This window comes from Prunus avium, chromosome 5, assembly GCF_965620075.1.
Source record: "Prunus avium chromosome 5, drPruAviu1.hap1.1, whole genome shotgun sequence".
Taxonomy (NCBI): Eukaryota; Viridiplantae; Streptophyta; class Magnoliopsida; order Rosales; family Rosaceae; genus Prunus; species Prunus avium.
The window spans coordinates 22,117,753-22,141,019 of NC_142288.1; the positions used below are offsets into that span (position 1 = coordinate 22,117,753).

Genomic DNA, 23,267 nt, shown 5'->3' on the forward strand with positions numbered 1-23,267 from the left:
TAGTATTACTCATATGCATAATTTTTATTTTAAAAAAAAAATAATTATGAGATTTTGGAATGTTCCTTTAGTTTTAGAATAAGGTATTTGAGCTAACGAGGTTTAGCCCAATGGAAAATGGTCTTGATTTGCAGACCAGAAGTCTTAGGTTCAAAACCTCATTGCATCATAGTTGTGTATGTGTGAGAAATCTCTCTATTTTATAATTTAGACTATCACATGTACTCAAAAAAAGAAAGAAAAAAAAACGTATTTGAAAATTGGAGCATGTTTTCCTCAACAGTTTTATTTTATTGGAGCAGATGCTCTATAAAATAGAAGCACTCTATAAGAGTACAAAAGATTCGCGACCTAAACCAAACATAGGGAAACAAAAGAAAGAAAGAAAAAAAAAGAATCTTGGACACCTCTTCAAATTGCTGGCATGGAATATCAACAATAACCCTAAGCACAAAAGAAAATTAGAAAAATAAAGATATGTAAATTGAAAAAATTAGAAAAATAAATATATACAAATCGTAAAATTAGAAAAATAAAGATATGCAAATTGAAGAAAGTGATGTTGCAATTAAGAATTGTAATTACTTGTGGGGTTCAGCCAAAGAAAAAAGAAAGCGAAAGCCTAACGCGGTCTTTGAAAAAATGTACAAAAATTAGATATATCTAGAAGCATTAGGTATTTCTTTGTTAAAAAGAAAACATAAAGAGTATGTATTAAGAATCCCTTGTTGTTTGAAAATCATGTACAGGCGGTGGCTTTTCTCCATGCCATGTGGCTTATGAGTCAATACAAGTCTTTCAACTCAATACTTTCATAAATCGCTCCCATAAAATCAAATCTTTAATCATCTAATCATTTAACGTCAAATTTGCATATCGTTGTCAGTCAAATAACAGCTCACAATAGAATGTATACATGGGTTAGATTAGTTGGCCAGGACAGTGAGTCCGTCCTTCTTATACCCAAGTTCGAATCATCGTCTCCTCCGTAAATTAGATTAATTTAATAATAAGAATCAAATGAAACCTAATTTGTTCATGCGGGCACAATTTGTGCAAGGTTATGAAAACCATTTTATAAAGGTTTTTTTTATCATAAATGGTCCTTGACGTTTACGAAATTATCACGAATGATCCTTAAGGTTTTTTTGTGACACTAATAGTCCTTAACGTTTGGACTTTTTATCACAAATGGTCCCTACCGCCAAAAATTCTGTTAAGTATATGATGTGGAAGATAAGTGGAGCCCACATGTCCAATCACATTGTGACATGTGGATTAAATAAATAAATAAATATTTTTTTTTAATGAAAATCCATTAAAAAACCATTTAGCCTCTCTCTCTCTCTCTCTCTCTCTACTCTCTAAATGGTTTTTTAATGGATTTTCATAAAAAAAATATATTTATTTATTTATTTAATCCACATGTCACGATGTGATTGTACATGTGGGCTCCACTTATCTTCCACATCATACACTTAACAGAATTTTTGACGGCAGAGACCATTTGTGATAAAAAGTCCAAACATTAAGGACTATTAGTGTCACAAAAAAACCTCAAGGACCATTCGTGATAATTTCGTAAACATCAAAGACCATTTGTGATAAAAAGCCTTTTATAAATTGATATACAAAAAAAAGAGAAGATTCCCGGGAAACAAAAAGAAAAATGATTCCCGGAAACCTGGAAAGATATAACCTTGAAGTCTGAAACTGATGATGATATCACATGAATATTAAAACAAAAAATCTCCATTTTTTTCGTATATAGTGACAAGTGTTCACATCTAAATTTTATCCAATGTGAACCCACCAACTGACAATGTCACGCTCCATTTCATAATACCATTAAGAGATATTTATAAAAATACCCAATTCTAGATATGTATTTATAAAAATACCAAAGCACTATTTAAATATAGAAACATACTCAAAATGGGTTTTGGGTATGTGTGTAATGATGGGTTTTGGGTATGTTTATAAATGGGTTTTGAGTGTGTGTAATGATGAGTTTTGGGTATGTTTATAAAGTGTTTTGGGTATTGAGTATTTTTATAATTTCAGCCCACATTTTGGGTATTTTAGTGAAACTCCCCAAAATTAATGATTTACAATATACACGCCAAACCCCAAACTAACCCTACACCAATTTTTATCACACACCCTTTTTTTTTTTTTTTTTTTTTTGTCTGAACCGCGAGGTGGTCCTGGATGGGCCCCAACTATGGGTCGCACCTTTAAGCCTTAACCACAATCCAGACTAATCCTCGCTCACACCGGATCGGCCCATAAGGGGTAAAGTGCTGGCCAAAATGGTGACTCCATATGAGAGTATCACACACCCATTTCAAACTGACCAAATCAATTAAAATAACACATCACCAAAATCATATTTTAACCTTTTAGAATCTTAGTCACAACTGTAAAAGTGAAAAATAAAATAAATAAACAATAAACTGTACAAAACTATCTCATGGCATTGTACTCGATCCTCATTTCATTTCCCATTTTTCTTTATCCAACAATTTCCTATATTTACACAGTATTACATGAACTTCGTGGTAAAAAAAAATTTACCACGAACATTAGAATTCGACTCAACTCAATTTCGAAATGGAATTGTGGTTGTAGATGTGACTGGAGTTCGATTCTCGTTCTTCTCTCGGGTTTTTGTGCTACAAATCTAAACCACTATCGGTGTAGGGATAAAAATCGTCATAAAAATCGGGGATCCCAGAAGCCGCCCAAAACCTCTCATTGAAATCGCCCTGCATATCGTCCGATATGAACGGCGTACGACAAAGCGGGCACGTCTTCTGGTCGTACCCGACCCACCGGTCCACGCACCCTTTGTGGAAGATGTGACGACAATTCGTGAGGCGTCGTATCTCGTCTTCGCGCTTGAACTCGTACAGGCACACGGCGCACGACTCGGGCGGGTCGACCAGGTCCGAGAACTTGACGACGGGCAGGATTTCGCGGATCAGAATGGCCGACGCCGAGTGGAACTCGGGGAATGGGATGGGCGGGTCGGCCCAGGCATTGTCGGGTTCGATGAAATCTCGGAGACCCAGTAAGGAGAAGAAGGTGGATATGAGTTTTCGGATGAGACCCAGAAGAGAGAGAGTATGGATGAAGAGCTTTGGGAGGAAGAGCTCTGTGTATCCCACCACCGGAAAACCCATTAAAGCTTTGAGCTTTGAGCTCTTGGAGCTTCTTATGGAGTGTGCTTTGCTTAATTCTCTGTGTTTTGTGGAGATTTTAGAGAGAGAAAGAGGGGTAGGTATAGAGAGACAGAGGGTGTGGAGTGAGGAAGAGGAAGGGTTATATAGAAGCCATGGATGAGGAGGATTGAGAGTTGTGGTTGAATGACATTAATGGCCTCCAAGTTTGTGGAGAATTACAGAGCCAAATCGTATTCACATTTATTTTTTGTACATACAGAAGAGGTTAAAAAAGCTTTTGCCTCTCCTTAATTAATTAATTAATCATATTCATTACAAGATAAAACAAGATTACAGTTGTTTACACGACAAGATTCAAGAAGATGATGTTAAAACATATAGACCCTGGTCTTTTTAATTTGATTAAATTAAAATATAATTAAATTGGGTTTCACAAATCAACGCAGGTAGGACTTGTTAGGTTAATAAATTGTAATTTGTAATTTAAGAGACAAGTAGCTTCACTTGTCAAAAGATTTAACGCACACTCCACGTACCGTGTTCGAATCCGGTTGTTGAAATTTTGGATAAACCTTTGATAATCATAATGTTTGGTATAACCAAATTAATGGGAGCCATTTTGTTTGAAAGTGCTAGAATTCTCCTCCTCCATTTTGTTTAGTTTTTCCTCTCTCCCAAAATAATGGGAGCCAACAACTAATTTTAGTCTTATTAGGAATTAATTTTCTAATGAAGTGAATTAGTCGAAGAAAAATCTGCATAGATAACTCCTGGACTATGAATAACGTGCCCTTTGAGTACAGGGAACAATGATCACAAAAAATCCTGCGATTTGAATGAGGCATGTCCATGAAACATTTGTCGTGGCCCCTAACTGATAAAAGATATGTGAGAATATTATCAGAAACAAACAATTTATGTTGATGGGTTTCTTGACGGCAAAGTTTCAGAGTCATCGATAGGGTTCATAGTTTGGAAATGGATTTATCAAAGCGGCACTCACTTAAACTAGATTTATGCCAAAGATTATGTCCCCTTGAATACGAAGTTAGTGGATATAGTTAAGCCAAATTTTCTTGCTTAATTAAGTTTTAGTAAAGCTATAACGTGGTAACCGGCTAAAACCTTTAACATGGTTTGATGGTTGGTGAGGTATCTTAGAGTGAAAAAAATACGGCAATATGATTAGTTCATCCATTTCTGTACCGACGTACATGTTATCAATACACTCCAACTTTGTTAAAATACCGAGCATCATAAGCATACAATAGTTTTGGTGCTGAAATGTCATAGACTTGAAGTGGCATCCCTTAATTTAGAAGTCCCCTCAGAACAGGTTAGACATTAACAAATCAAATGAATAAGGGGAATGCATAAGAGCTGGTAAGTGCGATGAGTCTCATGACTAGCTATTGGTGATCATATTTGGTGCTTTGACAAATCATGGTGTCATTGTCCCATCTTAAATGGGATGGGAAATGGGGGCACCACCAATACATCAACTGACCTTATGCCTTTGATTTTAGACAGACCTTGAGGTATCCATCACTTTCTTTTCTCTCTTCACGTCCACACACATAATGCATGCCAATAAATATATCGTAACGTACAGTTGTATAATTTTCTGCAAATTTAAATGTTCTATATTCGTTATCTGACACGGGCATGAATTTGATTTGTAAACTCAAACGTCCTATTCACACCATATATGCTAGATATCTAATCACTTCTTCACAAAGGACCCACTAATGTAGTGATTTGAAGCAATTGCTCTCCAAGAAAATATCATGGATTCGAGTCCTAGCATCCGTGTAGTGTATGTGAGTTTAGTAAATAATTGACGCTCTAAATAGGAAATGTACTTAAAAGGTTTGTACCCTAAGAGAAGGGAGCGTGAAAAATGGTTTTTGGTAACCAAGACTTTCCCTGCCATAATTCTAGTAGTGGCTCTTTGATTACATGTCAGTCAGAACGATAACAGTAACAATTGCTTGGAAGGGGCCAATCATATATAAAGTGATGAAAATCAAAAAATTCTTCTTTCATGAGAGAGAGAGAGAGAGAGAGGACAGAGGATCTGACAAAGGCGGTGGTCTTGGGGGTGGGTGGGGAGAGGAGAGGCCTGCAGGCCAACCATCCAAGCAGGATGGGCTGGAATCTGGATGATGCAGAGAAAAGAAAAGGGAGGCGTGGCAACATTTGAGCCCAAGTGGGTGGGGGTGCACCCAGCTCCTATTTCTCCAAAACTCCCTCTCACTTGTGTCCTATGCATCCAAGACATCTGTGGCCCAACAGACACATTCAAACACAGTCACCATAAAACTCCATATGCCCCCCCCCATATTCATATAATATATATAGAAAGAGAGATAGAGAGAGGATTAAGCCTGGTAGGGGCCAACTCACCTCACCCACCCCGACACCAAGTCACCACCTTTGCTCCCTTCTCTTGTCTCATTCTCTGTCTTTGTATCCGAACATGCCCTTCACCCTTGACCTATTGCTTACCATCTGTCTATTATGATACTCAAATAATGGGGCTTGTTGCTTGTGATATTTGTGCTTCTCATATTCCATGTACATCCATCTATCTCATTCATGTGATCCATGAAATGGATCTGATTTTCTTTACATAATTATTCAAATCTAGAACGTATGAGTTTAATGCGTTGGATGCTTATCATTTTATCAGTGAATCACGTGTGCAGATTCCATTTTTGAGTATCTTAGTGCTAGAATGCCGTCGTCGATTTAATTACTTCCTGTGACTATACACTCATTGACTATGTATATGGTTTGCAACTTCATGATGGAGATTACTTTTGAAAAAAAGAATTCAAGCCAAGTATTGAAATCATGAATTTGTTGATATTTTGCAACCTCGTTTGGTAATGCTTTACTTTTCATGCACGTTTCAACTTTTAACCCTAAGCTGTAGTTCTAAAAGTTCAAGCTGTTAAAGTTTGATTAAGAAAAACAATCCCAACTTTTCATCAAAAAAAAAAGAAAAACAATCCCAACTTCATTAGCTAGGGAGAGAGAAAGGTCCCAATTCAATTGAGGCACAGGAGTAGACTAGTAGTAGGCAATTTGGTGAGCTCACTGGCATTCATTTGGCCCTATTAGGATCAGATTAGCATGCAGGTAGGCCAGCTAAATCCAACAATGATGGCCTTAATTTAACTCTAAGCATCTTGTACTTTCAAGCAAGAGTGTACCTTTTTTGCACATTATTTAATTTAATCAGTCAGGGATCATGTTTTAAAAAACATGATCTGTACGGGGTTAGTGCCAAATCTTGCCCTATAGCATATATTAAAAAAACTATGATCATCTCTGCAGAAATTGCCTGCCACAAGGGCTAACTAAGCATCACAGACTTGTCTACTGGCTGGTTATAAGATCGAATTTCATCCAACCTTGCCTGTCAGAAAATGTCTACACAATGTCATGAAAAATAACTAAAAAAGAAGAAGAAAAAAACTTATATTTAATGGGACAATTAGGACCAACTTGCAAAACGGTCTTCTGGGGTCAAGCTCAATTTGACATGTGAGTGCATGATGATTATTGAAAATGACTAATTAATCTTAATTATTGTTTTTTTAATTCTGTTTTTTCACCCCCTTCCAGCTAGGTTTGATTTGAACCTACTTGGCCTGCACTTGGTTAATTATAAAAGACAGAGGATGAGCTAGATGAGCTTGCTAGGGCACAGCTGCTTGCTCACAAGCTGCATATGGATTCCTTTAGACAAGTGCCTGTGCCATGTTGATTTGCTTTTAGCAGAGATTGCTCGCAGCTTTACTGTATACCCACGTTTTGCTTGTGGAACAAACAAACCTCTAAAATAATTTTGGTGGAATTTCTTGGGGAAGGGCCCCTATTTATAAGCCTATAACTAATCAAACATATGGCAATAATGTGTTACATTGTCTTCATTTGCCATTATTAGTGAGGTCTAATAGTAGTCCTTCTTTGTGCCTAACCTATCCTTTTTTTTTAATGCTAAATGCTCTCACTTTCAGTTTATCTTCTTTCTTTTCTCACTCAGTATCGCTTTGATAAAATGTTGCGAATTTTGTTTATAAATTTTATTCCAATGAATGATTTGTTTGGGATGACAAAAAAAAATTGGGTATGAGCATATGTAATTTAGCTATTGCTAGAGTAATGATATTTACGCTCCCGATTTATCATCCGACACTTTTTCTATAAATTTATAGTACGAGATGACAAACTAGAAGTGTGATAATGGCTATAAAAAATACATGATGATCAAAATGGGTTAATGAGTTCAAACTGAATCTCTCTTTCTGCTGGCTAATGGAAAAACCACTTTCTCTTGAGCTAAGTGCTAATCTTTTCGGCCTAGCTAATTAGCTAGAGCTAGTTACTACAGTATGATGTGAAAAAAAAGGTTAGGTTTCTAGGGCTTAGGTTGTTGGGTGGGAGAAGCACTCGGAGAAAGAAGATAAAAAAGAATTAAGACCCCAAGGGAGATTTTTGCCAGACTCACATCTTGATGGCCGACTGTAATCAAAGATAACGATATTAGCAGAGACAGTAGTCAGAATGGTGGGTCATCTTTGGCATGTGGGCATGTCTGGTGTTTTTGTACCTAACGCTACTCCTCCCGGAATGTTTTTTTGTACATCTAGCCATCGATCTAAGCTCTACATGTGACTCTCAAGCCATGTATAAACCCAAATATTGTGCTTTTGGATTCATATGAGTAAAACTATTCAGATTTACTTGATACGTGTGATTGGTAAGTGATTATACGATAAATATTGTTATCACATTGTATTGTATGTATGTCGGATATTTTTGATTTATTGAATTCGTTGATAAATTAAATCAAACTCATCAAACGATACATACTGTGGTGGTAGTGATGTTCACTAAATAATGGTGGATTGTCTTCTTTTTGTCAACGAAAATGACACTTTTTCTTCTCTATAAGAGTTTTCTTTTTCAAGAAACAAAACAAAAACTGTCTCAAAACTCAAACACTATTGTTCTTAATCAGTAATTTTGCAAAATGTTTGGCAAAATCCTAATTTACAGTGATTGCCTTCAAACTCAGAAGCTAATTAACATTCACAAGTACTGCAGCTGATTTCCGGTACTATATATTGAATAAAGCTTTCTTGAAATGGGGTCCAAAACTTGTGTAATATTCTAGTGCTAAATAGTATTTCAACAGCTAGAAAGATAAGGTAGGGAAAAAGAAGCAAATATATATTCAACTACTACTAATGAAGGATACTACTTGCCTCCTTACCGGTAAGGAGATACTCACATGTTACACTGCGATTGACAGGAATGTAAGAGCTCCTACTTACTTAGTAAGGAGGGAAGTATTTTCCTATAATGAATTGTTTAACGGTCATTACAGGCTTAATTAATTATAAATTACTTTCAGTCATTTTCCACTCTATATTTTGTTAAAGACTTAAAAGGTATTGCTATCAGCCTAAGCCTATCATCACAGCAAATAAATAAATAATAGAGAAAGCTATTATATTATTTAGAAATGCTTTCATAAGGCTGCTAAAAAGAACTTCCAAACATGCGCTAGGCTTAATCATCATCATGAGTCATGACAAATAATTACAAATACAATATTTTGGTCACAATCCATTTTTGGCGCCCATCATGTGACACTTTCTTTAAGGTTAATCAACATCAAGACAAAATAATTACAAATTTCAATTTTTAAATTTTTTTATTTTGTAATGTGGGTCTTAGTATAATTATGTGAATTTGCAACAAATTTAAGGTCAAATTTCAGTGATAGATCATTGTCCAATTTACATTACTGCCCTGATCCATAAGAAGGGGACAAGGAACTACCAAACTTTAGAATTCTTGGTTTTCATTGCCGACGGGTCTAGCACAGTGAAAAATAGTATTCATTTGCAGACTAATGATCTTAGGTTCGAAGCTTGACGACATCTTAGTAGTGTGTGTGAAAAATCCTTATAATTTAGATTATCGCTTGTATTAAAAAAAAAAAAATTTGTTTTCATTTAGTAATACAAACCCAAAGAGCACATTCCCTAACAATTATACTGGACCACCACCATCATATTATTCAAAAAAATAAAAGACAAGAAAAAGAAAGTAAAACTCTAAGGAGTCTTGGGCCCAATCTTAAAATGTTTTCCTTATTGCCTTGGCCTTGGCTTCTTTTTGGACCTCATTTCTTTTTGCCCCATCAAATAAAATTGTAGGCAAAGGTAACTATTTTGCTCTTGGTTTCGAAGATTAACAAGTCTGTAGGCCCAGCCCATTTGATGACATATATAATTATGAGTGGAGTAAATTGTAATTTATTTACTTACCAATTAACGGTGGTAAAATTTAGGTAATTCATCCCAATTTGATTGTGGGTATAAACCAGTTGTGAATGATGGATATAAATTTTTATTACTAGAAGAAGAAAATAATTGAATTATGAAATTTTGTTATAAATGTGTAGAGATAAGTGCTCTACCACTAAAGCTATAACCTCGTCTTACATGCAGCATAAACATCCTCTTTCCCTTTTTTTCCATGGCCGATGATCATCTTTCTTTAATACTGTGAAAAGACACACACATAATAAACAGTAGAAGTATCCAAATATTTAGCAAAGATTTTTTTAAAAAAAGTAAGAAAGAAAAAGGAAAAGCTTGGTTTAGTGATGAACTTCTAGCATCTACGGAAGAGGGAGATTGAAAATTCACTATTAAACAAATAACTGTAACGATTTTCTACAACCCTAAATCACACACACAACCTTACAAACAGAATCCAAATTGCACTCAAATTCTCTCCTCCCTTTCGATTAATGATTTGAGACATTTTCCAATTGGTAAACTTGTATTTGCAGCCACTGATTTTAAGTTTGAATGAAATTACAAGTAAATTAGCCCAATCCATTGTTCCCATCCCACCACTCACAATTAGCCTTGAAGCCCACTCAGATCCAATTTTCTGGCCTAATTTCTAACTCACTACGTACCCGTCTATAATGTCAAATGATGCAGCCCACATCTTTATATGAATATCCAAAAGTTAGTATAATATGGCACATAACTCGAGGAAGTAAGGTATTGCAATCTATCAGCATTAGGCAAGTAAAGAATGGGTTGCTCTCTAGCTACGAAAGGAGAGCCGTGCGTCACATCTAAGGTTTCTTTTTGCATTTAGTCGCCATCTTCTCTCGTTCAGTCGGCGTCGCTTTGTCTCTCTCTCTCTCTTCCGACCAGAAATTGATTTAGTTTGGACTCGCGTGTTCTATTTAACAAGGGTGCTATTTTGTGAACCGCTTTTCAACTTCGCTATATTAGAGAGGAGCGAGTGAGAGTTTTTTTCTTCATTGTTGGATTGTATAATCTCATTTAAGTTAGTTTCTTCTCTTCCCAAACATGGGTTTCAAGTGTTACTTAAGCTAGTCCAATCCAATGAGGCATACCAAACACAACCTTACATGATTATCTTTTTCATCGTATCACATGATATAAGAGATAGTCACATAATTATGTACAACCAGTGATGTAACCGCTTTTAATGGAGTACTGTTACTAAACCTTATATAAAAATGAGAGAATCCATATAAATTAGAACCCGAGAACATCAGCCAACACATTTGGTATGATGTCTGAAAGTTGAAGATTTATAGTTGGTTTAGGCTAGAATATGCAAAAGACAACAAACAAAGGTCTATGCTCTCAAGTGACAAGTCTTAACACACCATAGAAAAAATACGAATGCAAAAGCTAAAAGTGAAGTCTCTTCTTATGGATTCGACACATCCAACCAAATGCTTGACCAAAAAATAAAGAATGTAGAAAATGGTTGTCTTTATTTCTTCAATGAGAGTTAATACTAGTTGTTCAACCTCTGCCACTCCACAAAATCATGCAATTTACCAAAATGAAGGCCACCATTTTTATCCTGGTAATTTTCTCTTCTACTTTATAGTCAAAGAAGAATAGTGGGTAACCAAAATTATTAGGGTGGGCCAAGACTTCGTTTAATTCTTACCTTCTTGCTTCTGTTTTTGGGGAGAAAGTAGGGAATTTTCCAATGGTGTTTTCTATACAGCTAAAAGCAAAAAGAGCATGACAAGGAGTTTGGTTGAGCCACCCATGAGAGAGATTTTGAAGGAAATTTTATATCAACGAGAGAGAGAGAGAGAGAGAGAGAGAGAGAGAGAGGCACATCAGATGAAACCAGAAAATGCCATGGTATCAAGTAAAGTGAAAGCAGAGATGAACACAATGAGTTGTGGTTGGAAAAGTTTAGTATATCTTTTATAATAATCGAACAACCTTTTCGTTTTCCGTTATAATTATCAAACTTAATAAAATAAATCGATCTAACTTGTGATTTGAGCACCCCCTCCTTCACTTTCTTCCACCTGTTGATGCAAAGTTTGCAAACCCTTTTGAAGTCAAAGATATATTATACAATGGAACTTTCATGTCACGTAGCTTGGAAACAAATTAAAGGTATCTTGGTTCCATACCATGCTAATGGATAGTTTCTTCCACACTAATTATCTTTCTCATTTCATTGTCACTCTCGTTGTTAAAATGTGAAATTCGTATAAATAATAGGTTATTTCTATCAGTGTTGCTATTGTTGAAATTTAACACAGTAAGTTAAGTGCCGATGTAAGTTTTCGGTTCTCGAATATAAACGTGTAATAATACCATTGAAATTGGGTTCATCAGATATATACTTGACACTGTTTATGGAAAATTATAATATTGTTTCATGGACCATGAACTTTTTCAAATTGCTTGGGGAGTGGCTTATGCCGACCTATAGATATGCTTAAACTTTAGGCTCCTTGTGCAGTTATAGTGGATATATTACTAGCCCCTGCTTGGTCACTCTCAATCATTTTCAGGCTTTAAAGTGCAACATGAATTTTGTGGAGAGAGAGAGAGGAATTATTCAATACACCAACAAAAACAATAATCTAAATTATTACAGCTTAAACAGTGCAATCCCAACAATAAGTTCCTACTTTAATGCCATTATTAATTGAATTAAAATTAAAATTACTGTGTGAACATGCCAGGCAGAAATACCCCATTTAGATATTTTATCCTTTTGGGAGACTCAAAAAGAGTAATTGAATATGACATCATGAAACCCATGTCTGAAAAATCATCACAAATCAAACCCCTTTTGTACAAATGGAAGCACCCAATGGCCCCAAAGGGACCATAAACCCATAAGGAGTGCCCAAAAAACTGAAGCAGGCAAGCAGATGCCAAAACCAAGCAAATACCAAAAACAAACATCTGGCACATAGCACAATCAAACCAATCACCAATTGAAGCAACCAATGAATCACAAAAGACATTGTCACAAGATTGCTGATTCTGCATCAGCATCAGCATCTGCTGCACAAAGAAAAGAAAAGAAAAGAAATCGAAACCAAAACCAAAGCCAAAGCCAAAGCCAAACACTTTGTGGGGCTAACCGGCCAATCATCCTATGCTCTATGTGCGATGCTTCTTCTCCCCCCCTCCTCTCTTGCTCTTTTTTATTCTGACACTTCCAAAGCTTTTGCTCTCAGCGGAGCCATCAAGAAAAAGAAATCACAAAAACCTCAGCTTTTCATCTCTTTCTCCTCTAAACTCTCTCTCTCTCTCTCAATACTGACAAACAAAGCCAGATATTTAGGACCCTCTCTCTCTCTCTCTCTCACACAACTTAATGCTTTCTCAGTCTCTCATTGCTGTTTTTTTTCATGTTTTTTACTTCTGATCCATCTCGTTTACACCGCCATTTTTAATTCACTTTCTTTGTCAATACCCAAAAGAAAACTAGAAAAAATATACCCCCCCAAAAAAAAAAAGAAGGATAGACCCATCTCTAAACTAAAGGACAACAGCAACAACAATTATAAGGCACATTACATTTTTTTGCGATTTTCAATATTTCATGGCAGCTGCAGCCACCACAACTACTAGTACCACTACTCATCTCAAGTCTCAAACAAACCCAACTAAACCCAAACGCCGCAGGTGCCGCCAGACCCATCTATCTTCCTCACCAGCACCTGCTCCCAACCCGACCCGAAAACTCGACCCACCCACCATTGTCTCCCCAGAGAGCTCCTGGTGCTGTTTTGCCTTAAAAGACTCGAAACCCGTCTCTGTCCAGCCACGCCAGCAACAGCCCAGTAACCCGAATCACAAATCCGACCCGGTTCAGGCTTGCCCATCTGGGCCATCTCCTTCTTCTTCGCCATCCTCGTTCCGGATCCGATTCGCTCCGGGCAGTCGCTCTCCGGTCATGGACTTCAGCCCCGCGTTGACTAATGGGCACTCGGGTCAAAACGACTCGTTTAATTCCAGCTTCACCAGATTTAATAGCATGCTCACTGCCGGGTTATTGAACCCGATGTCGCCGCCGCCGCAGCCCGATAAGACGACCCGGTCCAGCCCGACCCTTTTCGAAATGATGGCCAACGAGCCCGAAATGGCCCAACCCAAGCCCCAGATCCACCAGAATGGCGTCGGTTCGGGAAGCGGGCGCAAAACCCATGTGGGTTTGGTCCAGGATAAGCAGGCGTTGATGATGCAGAGGGTTTCTGATCTCTTGCTGGGGTCTCGGAGCCCCGGGAACCAGTTCAACGACCCGTCGAGCAGTGACATTAAGCTCACGTTGAGCGCCAAAGATGGTTTCAGCGTGTCGATGAATGTGCACCGTCAGATTCTCGTTGCGCACAGTCGGTTCTTCGCGGTGAAGCTCTCGGATAGGTGGGTCAAGCAGCAGAGAACGACGTCGTCTTCGTCGCCGTACAATGTGGAGATTGCGGATTGTGATGACGTGGAGGTTTATATCGAGGCTTTGAGGTTGATGTATTGTAAGGATCTGAGGAAGAGGTTAATGAAGGAGGATGTTCCAAAAGTGCTTGGCATTTTGAAGGTAAAGTTCTAATCTTTATTTTGTGTTTAATTTTCTATTTTTCTCTGATTAAGTTGCATATTATGTTTGATGGCTTAGAAAGTGTAGCTTGCTTGGTACATACTTAGAACAATTTTAGGTGAGTGGGTTTGTATTTGGAATGAAAATAGATCAAAAGCCAATTGTTCAATTCAACTTTCTTTGTATCTTTTTTAAACTTAAATTTGTCTTTGGATTATTTATTGCAAGCCAAAAAGGACATCCTGATGATGTGAATGATGACATTGTGGGTGTTCCGCGTGCTTTAGGTTTCGGCTGCAATTGGGTTCGATGCGGGTGTTTTATCTTGTTTGGAGTACTTAGAAGCTGCCCCATGGGCTGAGGATGAAGAGGAGAAGGTGGCATCACTGATGTTTGAGCTCCGCCTTGAAGGCGTTGGAGCTGGGGAAGTACTGAAGAGGGTCTCTGTGGAAGTTGCTAATGGAACTGAAGAGGGTAATGACAATGAAGAAGTTCTTTTAAAGCTTCTGCATGTGGTTCTCGAAGGAAAAGATGAGAAGGCAAGGCGTGAGATGAAAGGATTGGTGTCAAAGATGCTTCGTGAGAATTCATCTCATAATGATCTCCGAAAAGAGTCCTTGTACTCAGCTTGTGATGGGTGTTTGCAATTGCTTTGCCACCATTTTTCTCGGGCGGCAGAGTCAGACTTGCAAGATGTGGGGCAGATTGCAAGGCAAGCCGATAATTTGCATTGGATTTTGGATATTTTGATTGACAGACAGATTGCTGAGGATTTCTTAAAAACATGGGCATCTCAAACTGAATTATCTGAGGCACATTCCAAAGTGGCTGCAGTTTATAGGTATGAAGTTAGCAGAGTTACTGCTCGTCTCTTTGTTGGGCTTGGGAAGGGGCAGCTATTGGTTTCCAAGGATGTGAGGTTCTTGCTTTTACGTACTTGGTTGGTGCCATTTTATGATGATTTTGCATGGATGAGGAGGGCGTCAAAAGGCCTGGATAGGCACTCAATCGAGGATGGTCTAAGCAACACAATTCTTACCCTGCCTTTAGCATGGCAACAGGAAATTTTGCTGGCTTGGTTTAATCGGTTCTTGAACTCCGGCGAAGATTGCCCAAATATACAAAGAGGATTCGAAGTTTGGTGGAGGCGAGCCTTTTGGAGGCGGAATGGTGAGCAGGAAAGGTCACGGCCATTACGAATTACAACTGCAACCATTGAGAACTCTTAGAAGTTAATAGTTCCACAGTGCAGGGAAAATGGTTCCCTTGGGTTCGGGTCGCTATACTCACCTTTCTTCTTAATTGGTTATCTTTTGATCTTCTTACTTTGAAAACCATGGCTGGAACCCCCTTATGGATATTTGGCTTTCAGATTGGTGCATGATGTTATGGTTTGACTGAATGTACCTAGGTTTAGTTGGGAAGACGATAAGACATATTGGTGCATATCGGGGCAATGTTCATATTTTTTTGGGATAAAATTCAGAAATTGCTTGTTTGGTTCGATTTGTTACTTATTTTGGTCTTCCTAGTCATCTTATATGGGACATCATTTATATTGGGTGACATCTAAATAGTGATTCTCTCTCTCTCTCTCTCTCTCTCTGAAAATAATGTTTATTAGCTAACTTGTCTTTGGCATATAACAGTGGGACTAAACCTGTTATATGCTCTACTTTGTAATATGCTGGTTTCTATAACCATGTTAGTTCTGGACTTAGGTTTAGCTATAACTGATTGAGTGGCTCAGAAGTGGCGAAATACGGATCGATTGATGGCTTGTTTCTGGTGTGGTGGTATATGGATGGAACGAAACAAGGGGTTTTTTTAAAATTCTAGGGGAAGCAGAGGACTTGGGGGATGGAGTCCGTTTTGGACATCCATTTGGAGTTGTGTTTCCTTTGAATTTTGGGATGTCTCATTCATGCTTATTCGTGCTGAATGGAAAATGGAGGTCTCTTAAATTTCTCTTTATGTTGGTAGTCTAGATATTTTGCAATGTTACTTTGGCTTTGAATGCACAGCTTGTCCACTGTGTTTGTATTGATATAGTTTTTTCTTCTTCTTTATATTAATAAAATCTGAGTTTCTCATAAAAAAATAAAGGAAAAAAAACCTTAATTTCTATCAAGTTAAAAAACGTTTGTAAATAACCAAGGTGGTTGGTGTGAGTGGTTCGGCACTCTCATTCCTTAAGAGAGGTCAGGGGTTCGATCCCTGCTCTCGTACGGAGTCACCACTTTGGCCAACACTTTACCCCTTACGGGCCGACCCGGTGTGAGTGGGGATTAGTCTGGGTTGTGGTTAAGGCTTAAAGGTGCCACCCATAGTTGGGGCCCATCCAGGACCACCTCATGGTTCAGACAAAAAAAAAAAAAAACGTTTGTAAATAAAAGAAGAACAAGAAAATGGAGATGCGGGGTATCGATCCCCGTACCTCTCGCATGCTAAGCGAGCGCTCTACCATCTGAGCTACATCCCCTTCTTGAAAGATTAAGTCGGTTTTAGATGTTTGTTTAACTGTTATAATAATTTCTTCTATCAAGTAAAGTTAAAATCGTTTGTAAAGCTTAAAAAAGAACAAGAAAATGGAGATGCGGGGTATCGATCCCCGTACCTCTCGCATGCTAAGCGAGCGCTCTACCATCTGAGCTACATCCCCTTCTTGAAAGATTAAGTCATTTTTAGATATTTGTTTACTGTTATAATAATTTATTCTATCAGTAAAGTTAAAAACGTTTGGTTAAAGCTCAAAAAAGGACAAGAAAATGGAGATGCGGGGTATCGATCCCCGTACCTCTCGCATGCTAAGCGAGCGCTCTACCATCTGAGCTACATCCCCTTCCTGAAACCTTAAGCCGTTTTATATTTTTTATTTAACTGTTATGTAATAATAAACATTGAGAGTTGGAAACATCGCAATCACAGGTAAAAATTCAAAAAGGATTTTAACGTTCACAAAGGGGATGTAGCTCAGATGGTAGAGCGCTCGCTTAGCATGCGAGAGGTACGGGGATCGATACCCCGCATCTCCATTTTCTTTTCTTTTTTAAGCTTTACCAACGGTTTTAGCTTTACTTTCTGACCAGCAAAACCTCTATGAATTATGTTCCATATTTGTCATGGATTTTGAGTTTGTTCTCTGGTTTAAACTTCTCTGTAAAAATAAGAAGACGAAGAAAACACTTGAATTTCTTTTTTTCCTGACTTCTGAGGTTCAATTTACAACATGCTACTTCAAATATTACCACATACAGAGTTTCTCCTAAGCTAAATCCTAAGCAACTGCTGTTTCTTACTATATATCTTCTTCACTCGCTGCTGTTGATTTTGTTTTCATGTTCATCACCACAATCGTTGTCGAAGTGCGAGAAGAAGGAATTTAGTGTTGGGCAATCATAGTTCAGCTCCCCAGGTTTTGCATATTTTTGCCTGAATTAGAACCCACACACCAAAAAAAAAAACACCAAGTTCAGAGTACTAAACAGAAATGAGACCTCACTACAATGAAATTTTGCCTTACCATTCCTGATCACTTAACATTTCATCTGTCAATCCAAATTCCCTTAGCTCTTCTTCTGTGTGGTGCACTAACAAGCTGTACCTGCAGATATCAGAGTTTTCTATAGATGCAGCTTAACTTCTGAATCTCAATTCCAAAGAACACAGCAGCAGAGGATTTAATTAATTACCTTCCACCATAACCTCTTTCCATAACAACCACGCCTCCATTGCCAAAGTTATTCAGCCTCTCAAATTGCTCCACTGTCCATTTGTACCATCTCATGAGAAACACTCTCAGTGTTAGGCCATGTGAAACTATTACCAAGTTAATGTTTGGATTTCTCTCCCCTGGTGGCTGAAATCGACCTATATCGATATCTGCTCTCAATGTTTCTCTGAATCCTGCATTGTCTCAAGAGTTCTTAGGCCTAACATTTCAAACTGATCAATAAATTGACAAAATTGTAGAAGCTATACCTGTAATCCTGTCATAAACATCCGCTGCAGATTCCCCATTAGGAAACCGGTAAAAGAAGCGACCGTAAAGCATTCGAATGGCTTTCTCTAATCTCATCTTCTCCCTGTCCTGAAAATTCCCTTTTCATGGAAAAAATTGCAACAAAGTCCTGTTAACATAGCCTTGTTAAAAGTAGTGTTCCTATTGTTTTTAGTAAATTGACACTTACCAAAGTCTTGCTCTCTTAGCCGAGGTTCTTCTCTCATGCCAGCAATTCTTGAGCGCTCAAATGCTCTTCCTAAACCCTTTAGGGTTTCAACTCCCCTTCTATAAGGGGACACATAAAAGTAGACCTTCCAATTATGCACTTTGTCTTTCTCAATCATTTCCCTGATCCTCTTCCCACATTGCTCAGCATCCTCCAACCCTTTCTCTGTCAGTCCAATCTTTGGATCAGAAACTCTTGTATAAACACTCTCATCTACATTTCCTTCACTCTGCCCGTGTCGAACCAAGATTATCCGGCGCGGTCTAGGAGGGGGAGCTTTAGTACTAGTAGCTGACTTCCTATGCAAGTGCTTTTCAGGAAAACTAGCCAACCCATTATCAGAATGTTCAATGGCCTCCCTCTGGCTCGTACAACATTGGATTGTGTTGAAGCTAAATACCCCATTTTTCAGTGGCTTACAAAGTGTGAGAGAAAGAGTTGCATTTCTTGGGAAGCAAGAATTGTAACACAAGGAAGCAGAGAAGCAAAACTGAGCCATTGCCATGAGCAGCAGCACTGACCATTAATTGAAGAATTTCTAGACTTCTAGTCATATACTGCAATATTCTGCTGAAATTTTATTTATTTATTTCTTAGCTTGCAAATCCAAGGCAAGTGGTCCTCTGAGCCTCATAATTTCAGAGAAAACAGTTCCAATCTTGAGGATGGAGCTTTCAAAATTTTCCATCTTAGCTACATCAATCAAATGCCAATTTTCAAAAGAGCCTTCGTGTACGATTATAAATTGAACTTTATCTGACGCATAAGTTTTTATGTGGTGCAAATTGGTAGGGGACCCTTTCAGGTTTTGTTGTTTTGTTGTGATAGGGTTGTTGGTGGAAACAGAAGGGCATGATGATGAAGTGATTGTGGAAAAAAAGAGTAAGGTGCTTCCCTCCCAGCAAGGCGTCTTTTGTCTTTCTGGTGGAGGGGACCAATCTGCATAGTGCCTTTGGGTCCCAGTTGATTGTCCTGTCTCGTGGGATGACTTATTAAGTGTTGGTCATGCTCTGATTTGCACTGCAAATTATTTTTTGTCCATAAGAACTGAGAATAAAAAACAGGTATAATCCCATTTTGATTCTTGGAAACTTAAACAGGAAGGAAATTGTTATGGTGCCTTTAATTCTTTATTTGTTCTTTCAAATTTAACCAAATTTAATTTCCTTTTTGTTATGTCCAAAATGATGAAAATAAGTCAACAGTGACTTGTAGACCAGTGATGGTTCGAACCTCATAGCACATGTGTGTGCGTGAAACCCCTCTTCCCTTTCTTCCCATGTAGTTTAGATGTCGCTCGTATTAAAAAACACAAAAAGGCAAAATCAGTCTAATGGATGGACCCTTTTGCTTGTAAGAGTAGGTTGGCCTGATTTTGTATGGATCTATATATTTTATGGGCTTCCGTTCCCTCCTTAACATGAGGAAGCCCTTGAACACAATTTTGGGCTTAGGTTTGAGGCTGTACATTTTCCAGGTTAAGAAAAGTTGATGGTGCCTGTGATATTAGTCAACAGTGCAAAACATTTGTTACGCATGGAAGTTGTAGGGCAAGTTCGATTAGCACCAACCAATCATTTATATCTTTCTTCTAGAGATTCTGAAAATCCCAAGTCGATGTTTGTTGGCGATTTTAAATCCCTAGGCTGAAACCAAATTCTTTAGTCAACAAAGACATATTACACCTTTATAAGATTAGGTATGAGGTCCTATTCTCCAGACCAAAAAAATCTATAGACTAGTCGTTAAGCAAACATAATCTCCTATTAACACTTTAATTATCAAATTCATGATATATGGGTAGACTAAGAATTTCTTGTTAGCAAGCTCTTGACCATGACTAAATATATACTATATACTAAACTTTGGTCAGTCCATGGAAATAAAGTATATAATGTTACCACAATAATTCATCAACATATGGGACCTAATCCTAGAAACCCTTCAAAAGGTTGGTCTAGGTTGTCCTCCACACTATCTACATGGTCCTGCTTCGGCAGTTGTGCCCTAAGGGATAAGGTACTATTCCAACATGCATATATGCAATAAACCACCCTAAAACACAATTGGTTTCTTGTCCTTGTCAGGACAAAAGAATGGTCCCCCTATTCTCTTCCTTGGTCAAAAATCAAAGGGGCAGGAGGTTTTTAGTTGTTGGTGGCACACTGTGCTAAGGTGCAGTGTGGAGGTTCGAATTTGAGATCATTAGTATGTAAGTCGAGGTCTTTTTCTATTAGGCTAGACCCCAGTGACAAAGAAGTAGGAGGTTTATGTGTAGTGATGAAGCAGCCTCGGGGAAAACCATGGGCTGTAAAATTAACCACCTATAATCTCTCCTTATTGTTTTCTATGCGTTCTTGCACCTTGTTTTTGTCTCTAATATACGCAAGCTGTGTTCTAGGCCTTCCATGTGTAAAAGTTGCATTGGAAACCTCTATAAATATATATTATGGTAAAAACACCAAATAATTTTGATAAAACTCTTCTGGAAAAGGCTATGTGCCCTTTTTATTTGCTAAAAGTGATGCTCATTGACAGAGATGTTTTCGATTATTTAGAGGAGCTAGCATGTAGGAGTATAAGTAGCAACAAACAAGAACTTTCCATTTGAATTCTCATCTTAGTAAACAATGAATAAAGTAGTTCAAGATTGACCCTTGGGATTTTTGACAAAATGCTTAATGTAGACAGTAATGCATATTTTAGGTTTCAGTTTCTACCCAGCTTAAACACACAAAAAGTAAATAAAAAGGTTATTAGGGGATGTTAATCTAAGACATATTATTATGAAACCAGAAACCGTTAAGAGGAAATTTATAGCTAGAATTAGCACAATGCCTATGAATAAAAAATACAAGATGCAAAAGACCCACTAGTGTAGTGGTTTAGAGCAATTGCTCCTCTAGGCAAGGTTTTGGGTTCGAGTCCTAGCATCCGTGTAGTGTGTGTGAGTTTAGTATATTATCGCCCATTTCAATAGAAAAGGTTCTAAAAAAAATATATAGGATTAAACATATAAAAGACATTGATATTTATCAAAGAAAAGAGGATTCAAATTTGGGATCTACTCTTTTCATATTGGGAAGAGCAAAGCAATACCACTAGACCAGGAACTAGTTGTTACATAAAAATGTACAAAAAAGAACTTCAAATTGATATTGTTGCTAATGCGGAAATTGATAAATTTAAATAATAGTACCTTCAAATTAATTCCAGAGTTGTTCATCAAATGATGTCCCGATCTATGTGCTTGATGTCTTGTTGAAAATAAATGAGGCTACATTTGAATCGAATGAAACACTACCATATATTTGATAAACATAGTTTGGTGAAGAAATTTGATGAGCAAAGCAGTACTCAAAAGAAATGATAATATTAAAGAGAGCTCCAAACAGGAGTGTGAAGAGGGTTAGAAACCAAGAGCTCAAGTCAAGCAGCCCACTTGCGTTAAAATACAAACAAATAATATATGATTAAATTAATTTGAAAAATAAGTATTATTATATATACAGAAAATAGTAGCTTTCGTTGGATAATTAGGTTAATTTGAATAATAATCATCCAATAACAAGGGTAGCAAGGTCTCTTAAGAAACTTGTTGTGATTGCCAACCCAAAAAGATTAGTATATCCAAGATAATACATGCAAGCTAAATTAACTTATTAGTGAGATTCAGCTCAACCATCAACAATGTAAGGGTGGAGAGAAAAAAACGAAACAAGTCTACATGTTAAGAGACAGATTTGCAAATCAGACAAGAAGCTAAAGGCTACTTATTTCTTTTGGGTTTTTGTCATTTTTATTGACTTTAGTCTTGTTGCTGACTCATCTTGCAATTACAAAGAAAAAATATTTTACATATCTTTTTTTTTTCTTTGATATCTTAGAAAAAAGAAGAAGGTGATTTTCTAAGATATTTGTAATTTTATTTATGGGCTACATGACGCAGCGAGATATAAGAAATATAGGGAAATTGAACGATAACCCTACAAGTAATAATGTCCCCCGATCAACTCGGCAATGTGTTTTACATCACTACACTTCATGCAATGCAACATTTAGGGTATGACAAAAACGTGATATATCTTAAGTTGAATCTTTGCTGCATTTGAATTGATCAGTCAACGAAAAATTATTAGCAAGTCACAGAGTTCTTGGACTCGAAAAACTTGCCCTGATCTTTTGATTGTATCTGCAGTCAAACGTGCAAAATTGAAAAGCTGATGTATTGTTATTAAGTGCTCTATCTCTTTCATTTGTTTTGTTTCTGTGGTCTTCAAAAGTGTATGTATGTAAAGAATAATGGAGCATTTTTCTCTCCACGCTAAAATATGATATTTGTTTAGCGTTCACATACACGGATCCACACTCCTTTTTGGCTTAAGGTATTTGAACGTTGTGGAAAAGCAAGAAATATTTTGGTGCCCTTTTTGACCTTGTTCAAACCATCTTATCTTGGTGCCCTTTGGGTTGTTGGGTTATGTAAGTGTCGGTCTACTATACTGTCTCGTGGTGTTATAAATTTAACTAGGTTAATTAATAGTATGAATCTATTAAAGCGAGTCTCATATTAGCGAAAGATGTGTATCTAAGACATATAAAGAAAGAATATTGATGCTTTCTACTTGTCCTCATTTATCAAGATGGTGGTAGTATAACCTTACACCAAATTTAAAGTTTTCACAGCATGTTACGCCATCAATGGTAAATGCACGTAGTAAGAATTCAGGTTAGCCGTGCACTTAAATCAAACCATATCAGAAAATTCATTTCAATGTAAATGGAATATCAATTCTTTTGTATGGAGGAAGCCACAAAGGAAATGAAATCTGTATAATTTTCTTGTGGAAACCAAAACAATTGATCTAGTCTGCATGTCATTTTTGGAGTCGTCTGTATGAGAACGACA

General features: G+C 37.3%; 3 protein-coding genes and 4 non-coding genes across 8 annotated transcripts; 2 read left to right on the forward strand and 5 right to left on the reverse strand.

The window, feature by feature from the left end:
- Window positions 1-2,421: 2,421 nt before the first annotated feature.
- On the reverse strand, window positions 2,422-3,308 carry LOC110762458 (brassinosteroid-responsive RING protein 1). Its single transcript, XM_021965101.2, has one exon. It carries the CDS (start codon window positions 3,183-3,185, stop codon window positions 2,676-2,678), a length of 510 nt encoding a protein of 169 aa, XP_021820793.1. The 5' UTR covers window positions 3,186-3,308; the 3' UTR covers window positions 2,422-2,675.
- A 9,200-nt stretch (window positions 3,309-12,508) lies between these two features.
- On the forward strand, window positions 12,509-16,150 carry LOC110762501 (BTB/POZ domain-containing protein). The gene is made up of 2 exons (XM_021965149.2): window positions 12,509-14,129; window positions 14,417-16,150. Exons 1-2 carry the CDS (start codon window positions 13,140-13,142, stop codon window positions 15,356-15,358), a joined length of 1,932 nt encoding a protein of 643 aa, XP_021820841.1. The 5' UTR covers window positions 12,509-13,139; the 3' UTR covers window positions 15,359-16,150.
- Window positions 16,151-16,538: 388 nt separating this feature from the next.
- TRNAA-AGC (transfer RNA alanine (anticodon AGC)) lies at window positions 16,539-16,611 on the reverse strand. The gene has a single exon. It is a non-coding gene; the product is annotated as a tRNA-Ala (tRNA).
- A 107-nt stretch (window positions 16,612-16,718) lies between these two features.
- TRNAA-AGC (transfer RNA alanine (anticodon AGC)) lies at window positions 16,719-16,791 on the reverse strand. The gene has a single exon. It is a non-coding gene; the product is annotated as a tRNA-Ala (tRNA).
- Window positions 16,792-16,898: 107 nt separating this feature from the next.
- TRNAA-AGC (transfer RNA alanine (anticodon AGC)) lies at window positions 16,899-16,971 on the reverse strand. The gene has a single exon. It is a non-coding gene; the product is annotated as a tRNA-Ala (tRNA).
- A 120-nt stretch (window positions 16,972-17,091) lies between these two features.
- On the forward strand, window positions 17,092-17,164 carry TRNAA-AGC (transfer RNA alanine (anticodon AGC)). The gene has a single exon. It is a non-coding gene; the product is annotated as a tRNA-Ala (tRNA).
- A 131-nt stretch (window positions 17,165-17,295) lies between these two features.
- Window positions 17,296-19,050, reverse strand: LOC110762516 (phosphoglycerate mutase-like protein AT74H). 2 transcript variants are annotated; one of them, XM_021965167.2, is made up of 5 exons: window positions 18,320-19,049; window positions 18,111-18,230; window positions 17,822-18,035; window positions 17,653-17,733; window positions 17,296-17,561 (listed from the first exon to the last, which is right to left on the reverse strand). In XM_021965167.2, the coding sequence occupies exons 1-5, from the start codon at window positions 18,861-18,863 to the stop codon at window positions 17,441-17,443; spliced, it is 1,080 nt and encodes a 359-aa protein (XP_021820859.1). In that variant the 5' UTR covers window positions 18,864-19,049; the 3' UTR covers window positions 17,296-17,440. The 2 variants fall into 2 exon arrangements, with proteins under 2 accessions (XP_021820859.1, XP_088109080.1); XM_088252954.1 differs by lacking the exon at window positions 17,296-17,561 and having other exon boundaries at window positions 17,649-17,733; window positions 18,320-19,050.
- Between the last annotated feature and the right edge of the window lie 4,217 nt (window positions 19,051-23,267).